The sequence below is a fragment of the Neopsephotus bourkii genome, unplaced genomic scaffold (assembly GCF_033783945.1).
Source record: "Neopsephotus bourkii isolate Nb327-2 ecotype Australia unplaced genomic scaffold, CSIRO-AGI_Nbou_v1 NB_1707, whole genome shotgun sequence".
NCBI classification, from domain to species: Eukaryota; Metazoa; Chordata; class Aves; order Psittaciformes; family Psittacidae; genus Neopsephotus; species Neopsephotus bourkii.
The window spans coordinates 4,681,835-4,704,986 of NW_026902181.1; the positions used below are offsets into that span (position 1 = coordinate 4,681,835).

General features: G+C 44.5%; 1 protein-coding gene across 1 annotated transcript; it reads right to left on the minus strand.

The window, feature by feature from the left end:
* Nucleotides 1-4,645: 4,645 nt before the first annotated feature.
* On the minus strand, nt 4,646-22,911 carry LOC133224712 (inverted formin-2-like). Its single transcript, XM_061376487.1, has 14 exons — nt 22,772-22,911; nt 21,302-21,404; nt 21,131-21,216; nt 20,535-20,635; nt 18,781-18,851; nt 18,560-18,667; nt 17,524-17,594; nt 16,800-16,920; nt 16,087-16,251; nt 15,268-15,370; nt 13,486-13,644; nt 11,735-12,502; nt 10,231-10,290; nt 4,646-6,856 (listed from the first exon to the last, which is right to left on the minus strand). Exons 2-13 carry the CDS (start codon nt 21,380-21,382, stop codon nt 10,232-10,234), a joined length of 1,893 nt encoding a protein of 630 aa, XP_061232471.1. The 5' UTR covers nt 21,383-21,404; nt 22,772-22,911; the 3' UTR covers nt 4,646-6,856; nt 10,231.
* Between the last annotated feature and the right edge of the window lie 241 nt (nt 22,912-23,152).

Consider the following 23,152-nt stretch of genomic DNA (forward strand, 5'->3'; position numbering starts at 1 on the left):
GACTAGCATACTGCAGAAAGCTCCAAAAACTCAGTAATTGGCTGGCACCACTTTTGGCAGTGCAGAGAATGGAGACTGACTCAATGCACCAGCCAAATTCTGATGATCCAGTTGAAATCAATTAACTTGCAATTAACTATGAAGCTGTTTTCAATGCTTTGCTACTCTACCTTTTGTGTTAGTGGGAGAGCTGCTGGTGTTTGAGGACTGTTACAAGACAGGCTTTCCTTTTCATCTGCTTACTGATATGCTGAAAAATAGGCATATATTTCATTAGCCTGAAAAGAGAAGTATGTTGGTGGCATAGGGTTTAGATTTTTAAGTCAGATCTGAAGAACATCTTACCTCTGTGTCTTGGGCCATGTAAGCACTCTCTTTTTTTTTTCATTTCTGTTGTTGCCAGTGGGCTGATGTGGGGCTATGTTATTTTGCAAAACTTGATTTTCTTTGTAGCTGGAAGTTCATTTATTGGTCATTATTATGCTGGACACAGGGATCTCAGTGAATGCTTCAGAAAACCTGGTTATTTCCCCTTGTGTGCTATTCCCAAAGGGTTTTTTTTGAAGTGGGGAGGAGTAGTTTTTTAGAACTTATGCCCCATACACTTCCATGGTAACCATTAAAAGTGTAAGTATAAAGTCAGTATCTGCAATGCAAGATGTCTTTGAGGGTAAGAAGGTATACTGCTTACCAGATGGATGGAAGGGAGCTACAGGATATATAACCCAACCATGGAGAGTATTAGTCACTTGGTTATGCAGGTATATGGTCCCTAACTGGTGATGATCTCTAATTAAAACAAAGCTACCGGTCATTACTTCCCAGTGCTATGGTTACACTTGCCGTGGTTTGGATTTATAGATCTGCTTGCATATCAGAGGCTCCCAGTGCGATATTCTTCACTGTTGACTTCTCAACAGGTGCAACCTATTCTTGATGTTTATGATTCTTACAGGAATAAAAAGTAGAAGAAATTAGAGATCTTAATCCTTTCTTGCACAAGCAATCTTGTTGCTATAAGGGTCACCTTCTTCATTTCAGATGCATCCCTAGAGATTTCTAATGGTTTTCTGCATTCTGGATTCACAGAAGACTTGGGGGCACCACAGTTCTTTGAAAGTTACCCTCTTACTTTTGTTTTGAGGCTAACATGGCTGCAAACATGTGTTATGATATCAGAAAAGAGAAAATTATAAGGTTTTTTTTTCTTATTACTAACAATATTTCTTTTGTGGTGTTTTTCATCAACAGTTGTCCAAGTGTTTCAAAGTATATAATTGCCCCCATTTTATAGATGTGGAAGCTAAGGTACAGAGAAATGGCTTCCACAGTCACGTAGGAAGCCAGTGGCATAAAATGAGTGATCCAGTAGCCCAAGTCCCCAGCATCTCGTTTCAGTGCTGTTTAGTCTTTGCAATTTAGCAAGTTACCCACCTCTCCCTTATTAAGATCCAGCTACTGCCTCCATTTTCTTACATCAAAAAGCTGGAAACACTTCCCACTCTTTAACTGCCTCTGCTGCTGGTTGGAGCATGTCTGTGAAGTCTATGCACTTAATGCCTCTGGCCTCGGTGCTAGCAATAGAGTTAACAAAAAAGCCCTCTAAGGGAACTGGCTGCAGCTTTTGGCAGCTGGTGGGAAGGCAGGAGCCTTGGGATCTGCTGCAGATGGAGCCTGGACCAACAGCAGCTGTGGATTGCAGACAGTAGGGGAGACTGCTGCTAAGACCTGGTCTTTGTGCGCTGCAGCAAAGTGGTGAGGCAGCTGAATCAAGGAACCATATGAAGGTGTATGTAGAGCATGGAAATGTGATGTGAAAGGTAAGAGGCTGGGAGAACATGGATTTTAGCACCAAGGGCTTTGTAGAGAGCAGGAATGAGCTCTTCAAAATGGAATGTCAACAGTTACTTTAATTGGGGCTTGTACAGTTAGCTGAAGGGATTAGTGACAGGATACAATAGGTGTAATCTTTGGATTAAAGCTATTTGGATTTGCTAGGTTTGAGATAGATCATGGTTTGAAAGAGATTATTACCATGGTGCTGTCATTTGATATACATGCAGTTATGCTATGGTCTGCACCTAGGCCTCTGCAGGCAGCCAGCAGTACGCGTCATAGAATGCGCCTTGCAGAGGTCAGGTCTCTCCTCTGTCTTACAGACCCCTACAAGCAAAATGGAGCAGCTGAAAATACCTGGAGGGAGAAGAACCCTTCTGTCCTTCTGTTTTTCCTGAGATCATGCCAATTAAGGAGGTATTTTAGAAAAGCAAGCTGTTTGTCTGTGATTCAGGATGGGTTAGTAGACTGTTACTACAGTAAATGTAGTCAGTACTCCTGGAGCATATTCTTCTGAGTGTATGATGCTGGTTCACCAAAGAGGATTAACAGGGTTTCTGGACTCTGCTACTACCTTTTCTAAACTACACTGCTTATCTTGTATCTAGTTCTTGCCAAACAGAGAATCAAAGAAATGTTGGCTGGGGGCACCCTGAAAACGGTCTTGCTCAAGCTCCCCTTCAGGGACTATTACCACCACAACAGATCAGATCAGCTATTTTTTTGTCTAGTTGGGCTGTGAAAACCTTGAAGAATGAAGATAATAAAACATGGCAAAGAGTACAAAAAAGATCTGTTGCTCTCAAAGGATCGCTCCTGGAAATTGTGTGCTATTGGGGGTTTCATTTAGATTACAAAATAGAGTTTTTGAAGGTTTTGAAGGATCGCAGCAGCAGACATTGTAAGATGTTACCTTTTTTGCCTGTGCTGCCTATTCTTGCACAAACACTATCTCTCTGTAGTAGTTCTGACTTTCTCCATTTAGTCTAATGGATTTTGTAATTAATTGTCACTAATTCCTGACTAAACTCATCACAGATTATGTTGTATGAAGCTGTGTAAGTGCTAACACATAGGGTTCTGCATGCCCAGAGCACAGCAAACTAACCATAACCATAATGTAGATGTTGCCAGCAAAGACTACTGATCCTAGAAAAAGTCTGCTTGGACAGGCTGGAGTGTATCTAAACTGATTTTGTAAGAGTTGACTATCACAGACTGATTCTTGTCTTCTGACTTTGAGTCATGTAAACTGAGTCTGTTTAAAGTCTCCATGGCAGAAGAGCATACTTCCTCCTAATTCCTATTGACACCTGTCTCTGTGTGAGTTGTCACACACCGTTCTGACAAGAGCTGTTCACGCTGCAGCAAAGAGACTGCTGGAGAGTCCCTAATGTGAATTAAGTACTAGCACAGAATGCATAGAGGAGTGACTTATGCTTACAGTGTTGAATATGCTGATTAACTTGCAGTGATTAAATTCTCCACTAGTATATACGGTCTGCTACCTGCTCTACACTAAGGAGCTGGAAGCCTTCTGTACTGTGGATCTTATTTCCATTGCAAATCCTGAAAGCAATGCTGTTAGTCTGCAAGACTGTTACTGTGTAGTAACTGCAGTCACTTAGAGAGGTCCTGTTATTACCACCGTCCCATTTTTAACTCTCTTTATTTGCTTTTCTAGATATGGCAAGGCTGTCTTTCATATCCCATCCACAGCCTGATTATGAGTTGACCAAACAAAATGTGGTTTGTGATGGCTCATGACTGTATTTGCTTTCAGATACATTAGGTGAACGTAAATAACATGTTCACCCATATTTCATGGCTGTGACTATTACCGCATAGAATAAGACTGGTACAGTGCTGACTTTTAGTACTGGCGAGCTTGTATGTTGTCCTCAGTTGACTGCTGTGTACAAAAACCTAGAAATATGAAACTGTAGATCCAGGCTTCATGTTTGGACAGAATGAAAACTGGTTAATTTTGCTGAAATGGGCTTCTGCATTTTTATTTCATCTCTCTTTCTAAGCAGTACAGAAGGCATTTCTCAGCCCCCTCTGTGAAATACATTCTCTACTGAATGTAGAAGACCAAACGATATGCCCAAACTAAAAGATACTGGCATACCTTTGGACACAGATTTCAGCTGTGCTTTAAGTACAGTGCAACACTGGTGGTGTTCATGTACTAGGTATAGCTCCATTTACACACCACTGTTTCTCTGAGAGAAAACAAGGGTAATTATTACTAACCATACAGGACAATTATATGCTTAGGTGCCTTATAAACTATGTGGAAAATATAGGACTTTGATGGACAAGTTCTGGTGAATCATAGGTCTTCCCCATTCCCACAAGAGAAAGGGAACTTATCAAATACTTATTTTATTCTAAACTTTGATGGTTTTTCAGTATTGAAATAAAAAAAAAAAATATAATCCCCACAACAAAACAAAAAATAAAACCAAAACCCCCAGAAAACTAACCCTAAAAATCCATCTCATAAACACGTGTGAATTCTGATGTGAAATACTTGGAACAGACTTATGCTGGTATCTTTCATAGCTTCATTTTATCATATAATCAATGCTTAGTTAAGGAATACACAGTTATTTGGCAGCTGGAAACTTGTGGCATTCACAGCCTGGTTTACATACTGGACTCCAGGTGCAGTTGCTGTAATATACCAGAAAAAAATCTTTCCTGAGGTCCAGATTCATTGTTGACTTAAACGACCACAGACCTGTTCAAGTAGCTGCAAGTAACATTTATACCAGCAGTTAATTTAGCCTTGCAAACACTGAAAAATCTTCAGGATCATGAACTTTATTTTAAGGTAAAAATGGAGTGAAACTGCACATCCCAGTTGAACATCTTTCTTTGACCTGCTTTAGTTCTGTCCCTCTGTTTTTCTTAGTCACTGTAATGGAAGCAGAGCTGCTCTGGAGTAATAAATTATAAATGCTGTGATTCAGCCTGCATATTGGGATATGACTGGGATATGATAATTTAACATAGTTTTCACAGATGACTATGAAACAACCGGCAATGGCTCAAAATAACCCATTTTTTCATAAATCCTTGAGGGCAGTGGAAAGATAATGCCAAGCACCCTGTCTTTGAGGGCCAAGGCAAGAACACAGCAACAAAATTTCTGGCTGTGTGGAAAGAGCTTCTCTCTCTAGGTAGAAATGGGGGATAGCTGAAAGGCCCAGACAGAAGTGGACACCTGCTGAAGCAAGCAGTCTGCAGAGCATTAGCAGGTAAGGTTCCCTAGGTAACACCCAGAAAGTCTGTTTGTTCCTGGGTCTTGAATCTCCAAATGATGTTCCTATTGACAGAACAGTAGGGCAGGGAGGAGGAGGCTGGCTAGCCTGGGCTAGCAGAAACAGAGATTGCAAAATTGCTGAGAAAATCTGTTTAATACTCAGATTTTTGAAGCCTGAGGTCTAATCTGAGAGCAGAGAAGCCAGACTAAAGAGCAAAAGGATGATGCTTGGGTGATGTGCTCTGAGACAGAAAAAGAGGAAAAAACAAATGGGAAAACCTGTGAATGTGATAGAGCCAGTCCTGCAAGTCAAGCCTGAGGTGGGTTACGTGATTATCCAGGAAATGGTGGGGCTCTGCCTGCTTCTGCCAGCTGGGAATGGAATTTCAGTTGACAAAGGGCTGTGCCACTCTGTGGGGTCTCCTGAACTGAAGCTGCCCATGTGCCTGCTCTCAGCGCATCTCTGCTTTGTTTACCGATTCTCAATATGCTAATGCCAATGCTTTGGTTAAAATAAACCAGTGATTTAATTCTTGATTTAACTTCCAACTTAGTCCAGAAAAGTTTTTACAAGAATAATTCCTGTTAAGCAAAGCAAAATAAGCTTTAGCCTGAACATTAGTCTAGCCACAGTGAGTTACCATATAAAGGCATAGTTCTTAAATGTATCCAGCTCTTCCACTTGATTCATGTTTCAGCACAGTATCACACTATAGATTCAAAACATGGATAATTTTAAACTGACAGCTATGTACAAAACTATGATACAATGTTATTACAAAACTTAATAAATCTCTGAATTTTGAAAACACAATACTGCACATTCCCAGTTTTAAAGCAAAAGTAACATGAATCTACACATTCTACAGCTTGGACATGAAGAATATCGAGTGCAAGCAGCTGACAACAGAATTCAAACCCAGAGATCTACCAAAGGATGAGCTGAAATGTGTCTGATAAAGCACTCTGGAAAACCTCTGTTGCTTTAATAAGAGGAACTGGGGCCCTGGATCTCTGAAAGTTCATGGATGCATCTGTGTGTTTAAGAATACTGCAAGACTACTGATGTGCTTCAACTTACTTGCACATAAGCATCATGTAGAACCAGACACTGTTCATATGGCCATATGTTTACCAAAATACACTTTTTTTTTTTTCTCCTGTAACCAATTTCCCTGGGTTTAAATGATTGAGAGTAAAAATAATTTTGTCCGATCTGGGTCTTGGATCTGGTCCTATATAAATTGTCAGTGGGTGATGAGAAGAGGAAGTTAACATGCTTCCACCTGTGATGGTACAGACACTGCTTAATTTATACCCTACTTTAGTTGAGGCACTGCTATTTTTAAGATTTCTCTGAGGACTAAACACTGAGGTCCTTTCTTGGGCCACAGTCAGCTGTTGTTTCAAGTGGAGTTTGGCCTAAGAGCAGGTTGAAAGATTTGGTTTCCAGGGCAGCAGATGAGAGCTCTGACCCTTTCATGTCACAGTGCACAGAACTGGCCCCCCAGCCCCGGGAGTGCCCAGCATGAGACATGAGGCGAGGGGTCCAAAGTCTCCAGGGAGGCTCTCTGGGTCTTGGGGAGGGAGCAAAAGGTTGCACGAAGAGAAGCAGTGAGTCCTATTGGGCAGGTGACAACGGTGGCGTTTTGGCGATGCAGAACCTGGCTTCTGAAAAGCTGGCAGCGCTCTTAGAACACGTGAGTGGTTCACTAGGTCTCTGTTATTTCTTCTGCCTTGTTGTGACACCTGCAGGAGGAGGGGAAAATGCAAACTGTTTGTAACTATAAGACAAAAGCCGTATGGTTTTGCATGTGCGTGTATCTAATGGTCAGCGTGCTATTAGGGAAATCAGACTCAGGTTCCTTCGATAACCTAAACCCAGGTAGAGCTAAATGTTTATGTTCCTAATAAAACCTTTGTGTTTCCAGAACTGATTCTGATGTTCAAGATTTTGGGCGACTCTGCTTTTAAGCTGGGTGCTAGTTCAGTCCAACAACATGAGTCTTATGTTTTCCAAGCAGAATACTGGAATACACTTCTAGGTATTAAATTGCTGAACTTACTAAACCTAGAGGATTTAGCAGGACTGTCAGAAGGATGGGGCTGCACACTATCATTTTAAAAGCTTGTCTCACTCATAACCAAAACAAATACCATTTCTAATGACAGATGTGAAGGCAAAGGCCATACAGGAAGATGACCATTAGCTTGGCTGCATTACCATGGTCTGTAAGAAAACTGCTCACAGACAATACTGAGTATGCAAAAGCAGATGTGAAGCATCTGTTCTGTAGTATTAAAAGAAGACAATTTAAAAGAAAAAAAAAAGGAAACCCTTGACCCTCAAATCCTGATGTGTCTGTGGGAAGAGGCTGATGTCCTACTGTGCCATGTATTTGTCATGGCTGCTGACAGACAGTATTGTGCTCCCTCCTGCCCTCTGCCTCCATCCTTACCAGGCTGTGGTTTTCAAGCACTGGCCTCTGCTCCCAGTTTGGTTTGTCCTTTTATTTCATAGGGAATAAATCAAGTAGATTTGTGAGCAGGGAAACTGTCAAAGCCTGGCTGCTTACAGACTTGTGCTTTCAAGACTTTATTTCCCCTAACTTCCCTAAGTGACATAAAGATGGGAGGAGAGGAAAAAGGAGCTGCACAAACAGATGCGAACATTTGTCTGTAGCAATCTTCTGGGGTTTAAGTCAAGGGAATTCAAAGAGCACCTCCCCTGAGTTCAGGCATTTGTGCAGTCCCTTCTGGGTTTGACTGTCAGCTTTTGTTAAATGGTGCTTCTTCAAGCTCTTTCAGATTGGTAGGAAATGAGTTCAGGTGTTAACAGGGTGCACACAGAGTGTGACACCAGTGCCTTGATACCACAGAAAAACCAGCTAAACCATTCTTCCAGGAATACGGAGATAATGTGGGATACCACTCTTTGGGTGTAAAAGCTGACATTTGAAGAATATCAATACAGAAATTGCTGCTTAACAAAATACAGTCAAGGTGAGGCAAGAGCTCCATTCCTGATTATAACAGTGTTTTACTGCTCTGAAATATTATTTCACAGGCCCTTACTCTGCTGCTGTTACAGAAGCTCTAAAAACTGGTAAGGGGATTGAGTCTTAATCCTTGCAGCTGGATCTGCGCAGGAAGAAAGAAGATTCCTACAACTTCACTGAGACCCATCAACTTCCACATCCAGCAAATCCACCAGAGAGAAACATCCTGTATGAAAAGAGAACTGGTGCTGTGACCTGACCAGACCAGACCGTGTGTGCTTGGGACAGAAAAGAAAACAAAAAACCAAATCATGTAGAACATCCTAGAAAAAATATTGATGGCAGCACTCTAGGCTTGCTAAGTCTGTCTTGAGCTCCATCTGAGTAAGGAAGCTGCAGATTTAAGAGAAGCAAACAGGTTTTTGTTTCGGCTAACCTTTCCAAGTGACAGAAGGATGGGTGGAGAGGAACAAGGGAATTGCAGGTTTCAAGGTGCAGCTCGTCACTGCCCTCTGGGCACCAAAGCACAGGTGGGTGCTGCTGATGCAATGCAGCTGTGCCAGGCACTGCATTTTGAGGATGCGCTGGAACTCCTGCCTGTCTCAGTCCTTCATAAACATACTGTTTGTCCATGCATTTCTCTGTGTTGCTTTCCTATGTCTGCTAAGGAGAATGCAGAGCTGTTTGCGTCTTTTTTTTTTTTTTTTCAATTGGGACTGGTTTTAGGCATGTTGGAATCCCTGTGCTTAAAAAATACATAATGTGAATTATGCTTAACTCACAGTTTCAGCTGCCCTCCCTGGGCATGGGTCCTGACATACTTCTTCCTTATGCTTCACTGCTACGATTTTCTGCTCTTGCAGTAAATCTTCCTTAGGACTTTTAAACCAACAGAGCTACTTCCCTTTTCCACTTGATATAATCCTGCAGTACATCACAGAAAGGGCCAACAGGAGGGCAGGAGTAGTCAGGACTGTAACTACCTAATTAGTATCTCATTTTCTCTTGTTAGCAATGATGCTCCAGGTGAAGGAACAAAAGCAACCCTGTGTGGAAATCCTGCAGATTCCTCAGTTCTGCCACCCCAGGGGCTGGAGCCACGTGTGGGAAGAGGGCTCCCAGCTGGGCCCCCAGGCTCTGGGGGAACTGAAGAATAAATACATTCCTTTCAGGAAATGAGACAGAGGGAGGTTTGAAGTTATTGATTCAGCTCATAAGAGATGCTCATCAGCATGGAAAGGACAATGCGTAACTATGCAATTTCAGTACAGTGGGTATTTCGATTGTTTATTTTTCATGCTTTTCTTTCTACTTGCTGTAAAAACAGGCAAAGTTTTGCAAATGAAAATCTCATTCTGAAACTCCTCAAGTTTTCTTCTGAGAAGCAGTTATATGTTGCCAGCATCAGTGAAGGATGTAGCAAACTTGGTACACAGTTTCAGCAGAAATTTGGTTACCTGTATTATTTTTTTTGGTAACAAAAACCAAACGACTTACCCCCACCCCCATCCCAGAAAGCTGCATGAATGCATATAAGAAGCATGCACAGCCTGTTTGCTCCAATGGACTAGTCTGTGTGCAAGTCTAGAATTGAATTTAGCTTTGAGTGGGAGCTGGTGTATTGCCCAACTAGTACTTCTCCCAGGGTTCAGTGTTCTACTCCCTTTTCCAGGTACCTGTATTTAAACAGCGCTATAGGAAGTGATCACCTGCAAGCAAACCAAACATTGTACTTTGCAAGGAGTAGGTACTGAAATTGCATTTTTACAGTTTTTAAGAAAATAATGGGATCAAAGCAAAGGCTCTTTATCACATGAAGCTGGATTCACTTGGTTAGAGTAATGACTTTTAATTATCTGCAGGGAAATGTGGTTTGGTGGCTGCTGACACAGAAGACAGACATGTGGGCTGTGACCCTGTGTCAAGGGGAGGTCAGCACTGACTCCACTCAACACAAGATCAACACCCTGGAGAGGAAAAGTCAGAGTAACAAATTTATTTTACATGTATTTGTGATTAGACACAAGGACAAAAAGCTTAGCTAATATGCTGAATACTGATTAGGTCTGTAAAGTCCCAATGCTGTGGTTAGTTCACGTAAAAACACCTTTGTGAGTTACATACCTCATTGTACCACACAACCTTTTTTTGTTTTATTATCTCCAGTATCAGTCTCAACCTCTGCTTTTAAACAAAAGAGAGACACTAAATACATCTGATCATGGCAAGGCAAATAAAACAACAGGGAACTTTTTATGATGAAAACATTGTCTAGTAGCAGAGAGTTTACTAAGATGCCATCCCTGGATGCCCAGGGAATCCTGGGGCTTTTAGGGGAGTCAGCTCCTTGAGCCAGAAATACTCATTTAGGATGTCAGGAAAGCATCGTCACGTGGTTCCATGCTGGGAGCATGGGCTGCTTCCATTGCTGCAGCTCCTGCTGCCTTGTGGGAAGCAAGTTTGGGAACCACTGCTCCACAGAAACCACTTCTGGTTTGTGAAAGTGGCAAGTTTAGAAATGTAAAAAACTACAGCTGCAGGGCATACTGGCATTATAAGGTAAGTCCCTCAGTGGTAGATGCTCATCTTTCTGAGCAGTGGGTAGTCAAACCCCTCTTTCCTTTCTCCTTCACTTTATTTGGAAAGAAAACCATTAAACATTGATAAAAAGACACTTCCACCACTTTTCTGCCCAGTTGTTTGACCAGGATCTTGCAGAAAACAGGCTTTGGACAGTATATTGTGTCCTTCTAAAGGCTGACAGACCCATGTGTACTCCCTGTGAGACACCTCTGTTTTAGGATTCAGGTACCCACCCAACGGTGGCTTCAGCTCAGTAGACTTTGAGGGACTTGGATTCACCTCCCAGGCTCGGGACCAGCAGCGGACATCTTCCATGAGGCAGAGACCTGGGTGGCTCCGTGCCTCCTGTGGCTCAGCTCTCTCCCAGTACCCAGTACTGGGGCAACCCAGTGTAAAGGATTGATTTGGCTGGCCAAATCCGATCCTTCACAGAAGCATCAGCAAGATCACCTTTTTTAATTGCTGACTTTCTCCCCTCTTCCTTCAGTGATGATTTGAGGGCCTGAAGTTCAGGACCCACCTAAGTCCCCCTGTGGCAGGCTATCAATGTTGTTGCAAGGAGGCTTTAGGAGAGGAAAAAACAAGCAACCCCAGGGCAGCACTGATGTTGCTGCCTTTATGTGTTTGTAAGTAGCTGGGAGGAGGTTATGGCTGATTAAGTACGCAGCATTAACTGCTCTTAATCACTGCTCTGGAGTCTAATGGGGCTCTTGTTTGCACATAACCGTGCCTTGTAGCTGTCTTTAGCACACTTGACAGATGTGCTTATTGCCATCTTTACTGCTTACATGTAATGGGCTTTTTAATTATTGATTCATCATTACCCTTTTATGAACTACTTGTAAATGTCAAGAGAATGAACTATGCCTGTGTTTTTCTTTTTCAGTCTCTTTCAGGTTTTGAAAAAAACAGCTCCATGAAACAGTGTGACTCTAGGGGCAGGGGGCATTGGACCTTGAAGTGGGGAGGAACAGATGTATACAAATATAGGAGGAAGCTTCCCCAGTTTAACTAGTCCCTAAGCACTATATGAGAAATAGGCTACCTGAATAGCTTTTGCTGTGCCTCTTCTTCTTCCTCCTTTTCCCAGATGACCTCTGCTTTTCCCTGTCGGTGTGAGTTTGCTCTGGAGGAAGTGTTGCTGAACAAGAAGAGTCAGTGGCTGGCTCCTCCGAGAAGGACTTCTCTTGAGACATATCCAACAGTGAGTCTGCACCAGGGTCTTCATTTTCCTTCACCATCTCTTTTGACTCTGCTTGATGAGACCCACAGAGAGCAGACTGAGTGCTGCCAGGGTCAACCCCGCTCTTGTTCAGCTGGGTTTCTGGCTCCTGCACCAGCCCGTAGCACTCCAAGCCATCAGCTGGGCATTCCTTGTCCTGGCCTTCTGAGATGGCCCCGCTGGTCCATCTGTGTTGGTTTCTCGGAGCAGTGGCGGAACTACTGTTCACAAACGTTATCCCTGTGCCCATGTTAGCAGTAGAGAAGGCAATGGAGCCGCCCTTTGTGCTTGGCTGGAGGCTTGCCCAGCTGTCTGCCTGCTTCATCCCAGTGCCTGGCATGGGCTGACTGGCCCCATCAGCTTCTACCAAGCTTACTGAGGGGCTTTCCATCTGGGTCTCTGGTGGCAAATCTCCAGCACTGTGTTTAGATAACGCCTGGTTTGAAGCTGAAGCATCTGTAACGTCTCCACCCACCTCCATCAAGGCAGTGTTTGATGGGGAAGTGCTTTCTGAGGGATGACCATCCTTGTTTTCCTTGGTCTTATCATCCATCTCCTTTCCTGATGCTTGTGGATCCTTAATGCCGTTTCCTTTGAACAAGAAACATGCAATCAGCCACAGCTGCAGAGTTGCATCTGGGATCAACCAATGTGTTTCTGCCACTGGGAATGCTTACTATGAGCTAGCAGCTGCCTGGGGAGGGTGCACTGCCCCTAAAGAAGCTGTGCAAAGGCAGCACCATTTTATCCTCCTTATATCCCATGTGGCCACCCCAGGTGGAATCCAAGGCTCCAGCTCAGCAAAGCCTCTGCTCAGCCTGCCGCAGGGGAGCTCTGCTTTCCATGGAAGCTCCTGAACTCCCAAGGGTGCCTGAAATCCTATGGCAGGAAGAGGGAACCCGCCTGCGAGGTCCAGAACCAGGTGGGATTGCTGGCTTGGCTGCATGAGCACTTCAAAACTGCCCATCAGCCAGCCTAATCCTGCCCTTTCAGAGCAGGTTTAGCAGAGCCACAGTGCACAACTCAGGTTCTATGGCAGGCCAATGTCCTTAGACTTACCTAATGTGCACTGACAAGGTCAAAAGACCAAAGAAAAGCTAAACCCAAGGGCTGTTTCCTAATAAGCACATAAGGACTTAGGTCTTTCTGTAATTAAGAGGTTTTTAATCTGTTTTTTAAGGGCTTCTTTCGGCTCCCAAAGAGACTAAGACAGGGTGCAGCAAGCTCCAAGGCAGTGACAAGCTGTGCTACTGAGACTTGATAGCATAGAAGGGACTTGTGTGGGGATGACACCAGTGCCTCATCAGCATGGTTGTGTGGCTGACCTGCGGGCAAACCTCAGAGGGTTTATCAGCATGGGTACAAGGCCATACTGCTCTAAATTGCTAATTATGGGGCAGACCTGGCCGGCAACAGTTCAGGGTTCTGCTCTTCTCCACAGCACCGGCTGCAAAGCCTCCTTAAATAAAATGCCCTAAATACAAACACAAAGGCTTCTTGCTTATGTGCTTGGCTCAGGCTCAGAGACAAATGGGAATGAATAGCTGCAGGTACAGTAGTGTCTGTGTTCTTACCAGACTGGCTCTCCTTCGGGCCCTCTGCAGGTAAGGCTTTAGGATTTGCATCCAACTCGTGTCTGTTCTTTGTCTTTCTCAGCGTGAACCCTTTCCTTATGTCAGCTAGCAGCGCATCGATGACACACACCTCCTCCTGCTTCACCACCCCCTTCTTAACTGGGAGAGAGACAGATTGGGGTGTTAAATCTGCACATGAGGTGGGGCAGAAGGAGACTTTGCAGTGATGTTATTGCTTGGGGTTGGTACTGCTGTGCTGGAACAAGCAACCACTGGGCAAAACCAAGGCACCAATGCCAGGCCTGGCAGCAGCCCAGGCTCTGTGCCCCCACAGCAGTGTGCCCATTCTGAAGTCAAAAGGTATACCCCAAACTCTGGGTGCTACAAGCTGGCACCAGCTCTGCCCAGGCTTGTGCCTGGTTGTACCACGACATTGAAAAACCTCCTGCTTGCTATCCATGTTGGTGGCGGCCTTTTTTTTTGGCGGGAAAATAATAAAGACTTTCCTTTCAGCTGCTTTCAAATGTACTTTTCAGTTGTGCCTTTTGTTTTCACCCAGAGAAATACAGATTGAAGTTACCTGCAGGATTTCTGGGCAGATGCCAACCTCATGAAGTTTAACCAAGCCAAGTGCAAGGTCCTACACCTGGGTTGGAGCAATCCCAGGCACAGCTACAGGCTGGGCAGAGAAGAGATTCAGAGCAGCCCTGCGGAGAAGGACTTGGGGGTGCTGGTCGATGAGAAAATGAACATGAGCCAGCAGTGTGCGCTTGCAGCCCAGAAAGCCAACTGTATCCTGGGCTGCATCAAAAGGAGCGTGACCAGCAGGCCGAAGAAGGTGATACTGCCCCTTTATTCTGCTCTTGTGAGACCTCACTTGGAGTACTGTGTGCAGTTCTGGTGTCCTCAACATAAAAAGGACATGGAACTATTGGAACAAGTCCAGAGGAGGGCCACGAGGATGATAAGGGGACTGGAGCACCTCCCATATGAAGACCGGCTGAGAAAGTTGGGGCTGATCAGCCTGGAGAAGAGAAGGCTGTGTGGAGACCTCATAGCAGCCTTCCAGTATCTGAAGGGGGGCATATAGGGATGCTGGGGAGGGACTCTTCATTAGGGACTGTAGTGATAGGACAAGGGGTAATGGGTTAAAACTTAAACAGGGGAAGTTTAGATTGGATATAAGGAGGAAATTCTTTCCTGTGAGGGTGGTGAGGCACTGGAATGGGTTGCCCAGGGAGGTTGTGAATGTTCCATCCCTGGCAGTGTTCAGGGCCAGGTTGGACAAGGCCTTGGGTGACATGGTTTAGAGCGAGGTGGCCCTGCCCATGGCAGGGGGGTTGGAACTACATGATCTTGAAGTCCTTTCCAAACCTAACTGTTCTAAGATTCTATGTTTTTTGGGACATCAGTAGTCTGTGGTAAAGAGAGATTATTCAAGCGTACATGGGGATTTCAGAGGTGGGGAAAGTCAAATGTTTCTTGTAAGATCTGGGATTCAAAAATTATGTTTAGAAACTGAAAAGTTAACTGAAATGTTTCAATTTGATTTTTTTTTTCTGCTGTTCAGTCAGCAAACCTAAAATTAACTTGTCTGCCCAGCTACAACTGTGAAATATCAGTTCTCAGCTATGGCTGAAAGACTTTAAAGCTAAAAGCCTTTAGTCAGCAGCATGTAGAAAGCCACAAAATAAATTACCACTGCTGGTCCATTAAAGCAGGGCCAGAAAAGAGCTCCTCTCAGCGTCATCTCTCTTTTTTGAAGTCCTTTCAGATACTCACTGACTTTTCCATTTTCTCCCTTCTGTCTTTTCCCTTCTTCCTCTTCCAGCTGTTTCTTTCTCTTCTCTGCTTTGGCAGCTTGCTCCTTTCTGTCCTTGTTCTCCTGCAGTGAGGTAACAGGGGCATGAGAAGATTGGCAATGTCTGCTAGAGAAGCTGATGAAAAGAAAGATCCAGAGATTGTTGCAAGGGAGGATGAGAAATTCTGACCTTATCCTGTGCAGTAAATAAAATGGGCATAGGGAATAGGGGTTGTCTTGCCAAAAGCCAACACCACTGGGCTTGGCCAGGACTCAGCCACATTCCAGTGGGAGGTGGCAGTGGTGAGCTGTCCAACACAGCTACCTACCAGTGTGCAGATCTTCCACCTGACCTTTAGCTGAGACAAAAGTGGAAAGTACTGAAGCCACAATTCCCTCTAAACTGATGGCTTCTTTACTACACATCCCTTTTCTGAGTCTGTTGCTCAGGTTGGAGTAAAGGGTTAAGTTTTATTAGCCACTTCCTCTAAAACTTGACACTTGACCGGAGTCAAGTCGCACCTGACTCCAAAGCACCTTTGTGACTCTGCAGCTAAAGTTGCACCAAAATCCCAAAACACCAGGGTCTGGGCCAGGCCAGAAGCACCAGCACTGAATGAGGATGCAGTGGAGTAGGGATCAGACACCTCTTCACTGGGTGATGTCATGCGAAGCACTGAAAGGAGGAGCCATAACCAGCATCTTCCCCTCACTGGATTTGGGTGCCTGTCCCACCGCTGTCAGAGAAGAGGCATGCACCAGTACTAGGGATGCTCAGCATTGTGTGTGCAGATGCCAACCTTTAGGACTCGGAGGAAGAGGTCTCTGAAGGTCTTCATGGTGTTAAATATGTCCTCTAATGACAACTTGCTTGGGTCTTCACAAAGATAATTTGCAAGTTCTTCTCTCTTCCTTTCAATGGTTTCAAATTCTTCTTCTAGCTTTCTGGAGGCATCAATGCTATCCTGAAATGCATTTAATATACACAGTAAAACACCATCCAGAGGACAAGGAGTGAAGTGCACTTAAAGGAAGAAGGATGTCAGTGTTAAGAGCTTGGAGTAGGCTGCAGATTTATCTGCATCAGAGCTTAAAATGTGGGGAGAAACTAAGAATTCCAGATGACATTTGCCCCTGGCAACCGTGCTGTGCCAATTTACAAGGGTGGCTTGGGCAAGACATGATAAGCTCAATACAAAGCTTAATCCCAGCTGAAGGGCTTTACTCTGTGATCCACCTAGAGGGTGAACAACCTCACTCAGTGAAGTCATACACCATGTGGTGAGAACAGTTGGGGCCTTAGGAAGTGGCCTCACCAAAGGTTATCTGGGTCTGGGGTGGAGCTGGCAATAAGACACTAATGGGTTGTGTGGCATTGCAGCCTATTTCCAAATCTGAGAGCATGTTTCCTAGCAATATTTTCCACCCTCCATGAGCTTACTCAGCTGCACATGTATTGCACACTGCCTGTGTGTGTGTAATGGGAGAGATACAACAGAGCTCCATTACTGACCTGGATAGGTTTCTCATACTGTTGTTTCACATCGTCGTTTGATGATAAGACTTTTCGCTGAAGCTCCAGCAACTTCTTTAAATTGGTACTGGACTCCGTGCGTATAATATCAAGATTAATTCTGAAACCACCACAGAATCCCCCCATTAGCTGACACTCCAGCACCTTGCGCTGGCCAAAGAATGGACAGGTCTGAGCTGGCAGCTTGGTTGTCTCTCTGCTTCCCATCACTTCACTGAACTGAAGCCTGAGATCTGAACTATCTATACAGTCTGAGCTCACAGAAAACAGCTTCCCTCCAACAGCACCGATGAAAAGGCTGCCAGGTCTACCTACAGTTTTATGTACTGTCAATAGCCCACCTATTCAAAGGGCTGTTCTCCACCCCCAGAGCTTGGCATTAGCTCGCTTTCCCTGGTTGAAGGCATTTCTGGGTAGCTGGCCTTCATAAGTTCCTGGTACCACAAAGGCAGTGCAGATATTGGAAGGGCCTGGGAGGCAGCATTCGTTTAATGCTCTGCAAATTTCAGCCCTAAGTGTTGCCAGCTGTGGTAGAACTATTCTATATTAAAGGGCTTTCAACATTCATCAGCCAAATCTTTCAGTTAAAACTAAGTAAGATGCTATTTCTTTAATGTGCTATACCAGCTGTGTGTGTCCTAATTTCTGGTACATTGTTGATGTGTATGGGATTTATTTTTATTTTGAAGACACACAATTTTACCCTGCTGCTTTTGAAACATATTCAAGATCCTTTGGCAGTTCCAGTAGGTCCTTGTGGCTGTTTTCTACTTCCTGAAGCAGAAGAGAGAAAGAAGTGTTACTTGCTGTAGCAGGAGCTAAGAGAGGAAGCTGAGGAGAAAAGACACAGGCAAAAGTGCTTGAGAAGGAGGACTGTGCCATGTCCTGCTGCTGCCCCTCCTCTGCAGTTTGCCAAGACACATTCAAAACAGTATGGCACATTCAGAGGGGAAAGGTATTACTCCTGGGCTATAAAACCATACAAGAGGGCTGAATGTTCAGAAATACTCATAGTTCAAAGCAAAGCTGACCTGCTGCTAAATTCTTTTTCTCCTTCTCCTGAAACGCCTACTGTTGACCGTGGGAGGAGACAGAACTGTGGTTTGATGCAGTTGGACACTTTCTACAGTTCCAGAAGGGTTTCAAAAGGGCTTGAATCTTATTTGCATCATGGCTGTGCTTGCTGAAGCTACTGCTGGCTAAAGCAGGGCTTGAACATGTGTAACTGCAATGGAGGGACTTTAATGAATGAAGGTGGCAGAGCAGAGCACAGAGAAAAAAGCTAAAAACAGCGATTTAGGAAGCAAGAAAGCAGTTGGGGCTTAGAGAGAAACAACAAAAGCTTAAGCACAGTCTCATGGAGAGAGGAGAGGCTGTAGAAAGGCAGAAGGGCTGAATGGGTACAGACCAGCCAGGATAGCTTTGGTGGCCATGTGCTCTGTGGTTTGCAGCTGATGACGTGCAGATTGCACAAATATGAAAAAGGAAGTTCCAGCCATTGAGGGGAAAGATGCTAGAGGAAAGCAGAACAAATCTTAAAACAAAGAGCTTCCTGAGCAGTGCCCACAAGCAGCCTCCACCAAGTAATTCCAACATTCCCAGCTTGTGACACTCTGCAGCCAGCCAGAGGGGATATGAATATGAGAGTGTGGCTTTAACTGAAAGTAGAGTAGGAGAAATGGTTCATTCATGATAAAGTTTCTCCCCCTTCCCTATCACCCAGGACTTGGCATTTGTACCTCCAGAATGTGGTGCAGCAGTGTAATGCGGGTTTGGTTTGCTTTGGTTTCTGTTAGTTTGAGTAAAGTGCTGATTTTAAACCCATCAGCATCGCCCGTGTGACTTCCCTACAAGATAAAAAAAAAGCAGATGTAACTCCTGTGTCCATTTAAATGACAACCTTAAAGGAGGCCACCCACACATCATAATGGGGGCAGGAGAAGACAAAAAAAGTACTTACATAGTTCAGGAAGTTTCCAACTTTGAGAATCAGTTGACAAAAGAGCGGCAGGCGATGACTGTTCAGAAGATCTGAAAAACATAAAGGACTTTTAAACAAAAGCCTCTGTTACACCAGAATATTTCCTAAACCACACTGGAATAGGGGTTCTGAATTCCAAAATCTAAATTCAAATCTCATATTTCAGCTTTGAAGCCCAATGGCCCAACCTGCAGAGAAACTGGTCCTACTGAGAAAGTTGGGGCTGTTCAGCCTGGAGAAGGCTGCGTGGAGACCTCATAGCAGCCTTCCAGTATCTAAAGGGGGCATATAGGGATGCTGGGGATGGACTCTTCATTAGGGACTGTAGTGATAGGACAAGGGGTAATGGGTTAAAACTTAAACAGGGGAAGTTTAGGTTGGATATAAGGAGGAAATTGTTTCCTGTGAGGGTGGTGAGGCACTGGAATGGGTTGCCCAGGGAGGTTGTGAATGCTCCATCCCTGGCAGTGTTCAAGGCTAGGTTGGACGAGGCCTTGGGTGATATGGTTTAGAGCGAGGTGTCCCTGCCCATGGCAGGGGAGTTGGAACTTGACGATCTTAAGGTCCTTTCCAACCCTAACCATTCTATGATTCTATGAATTCCATGACCTGTAAAAGTTTACGTTGACTTAAGTTTCTTTCTTCCTTTCCACCTGGTCTCTCAAACCTAATGAAAAATAACCTGGAGTTGGAGCGCCCTCACTCACAGCCATCAACTTGCTGCCTTGTTTGGAAGTACTCTGATTTACCGTGGTGTAAGCAAGGGTAAATGGGCTGCAATTTTAATCTTGCAGATTCCATTCAGTTGTGCAGTGAAACCAGTTCTGACAGCCCTGTGATTATTGGCTGGCTGCTAAAACCAGACACGCTCACCTTGTTCTTGATTTTGCATGGTGGAGGTGATTATCAGGGCATGAAGGATACAGTCCTTGTCCTTGCTCTTATGACAGGGTGTTGAAGTGGTGTGCTTTCTGAAGCACTTGGCTTTGAGGCAGGAACAGGTCTGAAAGGACAACTGGGCTCATGGGCACACTTTTAGGGGGAAGCTTCAATTCATTCCAGCAGGCAGCAGCGATGCCAGCTGGAGAAACCCCCCAGCAGGCAGCTGGGGGAACTGGCTCTGTTACATTGACAGCACCTGATAGTGTCAAACCAGCATCCTGCTCTCAGCAGAGTGGAACCTGAGGTTTCTGCCGTATGAAGCCAAAACCTATTGCACGATCTCTCCATGTACACACAATAATTGAGCATCTGCAAATTATAGCACCCAAAACCAAACTTTTTATTCTGATTCCATTTGTAGGCAGGGAAAAACTAAAGCATCACTACTTCCTGGGGAAAGTGCTTTCTTGGCAGCAAAGAAAATTGCCATGTGAAGGACTTAATGTGACAACTAGTGATGGATGAATTAGCCGTAACGGGACCAGCTCTGCTGTCTGAATTCAGCTCCTCTGAAAGAGTTGATGAGCTTCCAATGCTTCACTGTTGAACATGTTTCAGAGGAACACATCTGCTGCAGCAAAAGAGGATGAAGAGGGTGGAAAAATGATCTCTGGTCCTATTAAAGGCTTTGACCATCAGTGGAAATGCCTAAGGCTGTACCCCAGTGCACCAGTGAATTAACCACAGAGGAGTTTTTCTGGGGGCTGGGTAGCCTAGCTCACCCTGGAGCTTTGGGAGGTTTAAAGCTTCCTGTCAGGAATAAGATACAGACATAAAGCCAGGTAATTTACCTTCACAGGCTCTCCGAATGGCTTCAGCTTTCGGCTGAATCATGTCCAGCACAACAGTGGTCTCTTCACAGATCAGCATACATTCAATGCGCAGCTGGTAGCTAAGGAAAGAGATTGATTCAAAGCTTAAGGCTGATCTCAGCCAGCACAGCAGCCCTCCTCCCACATCACAGGTAAGACTGGCCACCCTGTAACATCACTGTCAACCACATCCACATCACACCAGTGTTTGTGTCTTGTGAAGGGAGGCAAGGGGCTGCTTCTTGCCTTGGGAACCAGTGGGGATGTATTTTCTGCTGACACACTGTGATCAAAGAGAAGACTGATCACTGTGTGAGATATAGGTTCCTCCTTCTGGGCAAGTCTGACCCTGCGTCTGGGCCAGTTTCTGCTGTTTCAGAGGGAGAGGAGGTGCTGAAGCAACAACAGCCCTTCATCTGAGGGCAATGAGGAAAGGGATGGCTCTAGGGTGGAAGGAGGAATCCACCAGCTATATCCATCAGTGTTGGTCTGTGAGCATCCTATAAAGAAACTCAAACTTCCCAGAGGTAAACCAAGAAAAAGATTAGGCTGAAGTTCATGAGCAACACCCTTACCTTGGAATCTGAAGGAGGAGAAGATAAAACTGATCTGCATTTGCTAGTTTTGATTTCTCTTCTTTGAAGGCCTTCAGGTTTTCTATCTAATGAGAGAAATAAAGAATCAAGACTTCATGACTGCAATGCATGTTCAGCTTTGGAACTAAGGTTACTATTTTTCCTTCCGACCTCATGCTTTTCAGGCAGAAGCTTCAGCAACTGCTTCAGAACCTCAACATCAAACTTGGTCCGGTCCCCATTCTGGACCATGGCAGCCACCTCTTCGTTGGAGCTGTAGGGAGAAAGAGCAGAGTGATATGTCACCCAAAGACCCCTCTTCCACAGCTGCACACTACCAAGACATGTGTCTGCTTAAGCTCCCTGCATTTTCCCTAGTGAGAGCCATAATAATCCACAAGCTAAGATGTGTCCCTATGATATGTCTCTGTGAACTTAGAACTGGGATCTGGATCCCTGCTATGCTCCAAATTTGATTCTGGCCCTGGTCAAATGACTCAAGGCTAGAGATCAATCCTGCAACTCAGATCTCTGTCTCTGGGGATCTGAATACCTTAAAAGAAAATCTAATTCTTAACTTTTCCACTGCCCTTGTTTTGAGGAGAGATTTGACCTCCAGAGGTGTCTCAGAATCTATCACCATAAAAGTCTGTGCTACAATATCATCTGTAACATGGTGTGCTGGTTTGGCTGGAGTAGTTATTTTCTTCATGGAGGCTAGTATGAGGCCATGCTTTGGATTTGTTCTGGAAACAGTACTGATAACATTGGGATGTTTTTGTTACTGCTGAGAAGTGCTTATAGGGACTCAAGGACTTTTCTGCTTCTCACCCCACCAGCAAGGAGGCTGGAAGTGCACAAGGAGTCGGGAGGGGACACATCTGGGACAGGTGACCCCACGTGACCAAAGGGATATTCCATACCATATGGTGTCATGCTCAGCTATACAAAGCTGGGGAAAGAAGAAGGAAGAGGGGACATTTAGAGTTACGATGTTTTGTCTTCCCAAATAGCCATTATGTGTGATGGAACCCTGCTGTCCTGGAGATGGCTGAACGCCTGCCTGCTGATGGGAAGGGGTGAAGAATTCCTTGTTCCATTTGTGTGCGCAGCTTTTGCTTTATCTATTAAACTGCCTTTATCTCAACCCATGAGTTTTCTCACTTTTACTCTTCTGGTTCTCTCCCCCATGCCACAGAGGGGGCAGTGAGTAAGCAGCCGAGTGGTGCTTAGCCGCTGGCTGGGGTTAAACCATCCTATAGGGAGATGTAACACCTTTGCCAACATATGGGGATGTTGTATGTAAAAACATAATTAAAAACTAAGCCCCTAAATTTAGTATTTTAAAGACAGTGTAAGAGAAACTAGGAAATCTTCCGATGTTTCAGTTACACAGATCAATGTTTAAAACAGATTTCATGAGGACCTTTCAGATATTATGCAAAACCTGTTCAAAACTTTGTCAACTGTCACAAAAAATTGCCATATCTTACCATTTAAATTGCTTCAAAAATATGTTCAAATTGAGACTTTTCTTGGAGTCCAAAAATGTGATCTTCATTAAAGAAAAAGAAGATATCTCATATTAGACGAGCTGTTTGTAGTGATCTTTATCCTAAAGAATGAGAGGGACCTCCTCACCTCCTTCGGTTCTGCCTTCACTGGTGCAGCCGTTTTCTCTTTGGGGGTTGCTTGTGGAAAGCAAAAGAGCTGCTCTATGCTTGTATAATTTGGCTCTATAGTTTCCTTGCTGCTGCTGCTCACGGAAGCCCACATTGAGTGACCTTCTGAAAAGAGAAAAGGTGTTCAGACTGGCTACAGGGACAGCTGAAAGCTCCTGGGTTCTGGGACAATGTGAGTTGCTAGAAGGGACATCTCTCAGAAGATGAATCAAATAAGAAGAAACATCTTATTCCTGGATAAATGCTAGTTATTGAGGTGGAGTAAGTCCCCCAGGCAGGATTCAAAGGGCCCAAGGGGTAATTAAATGTGGTGCTTTACCCCAAGATATGCTGGTAAGGG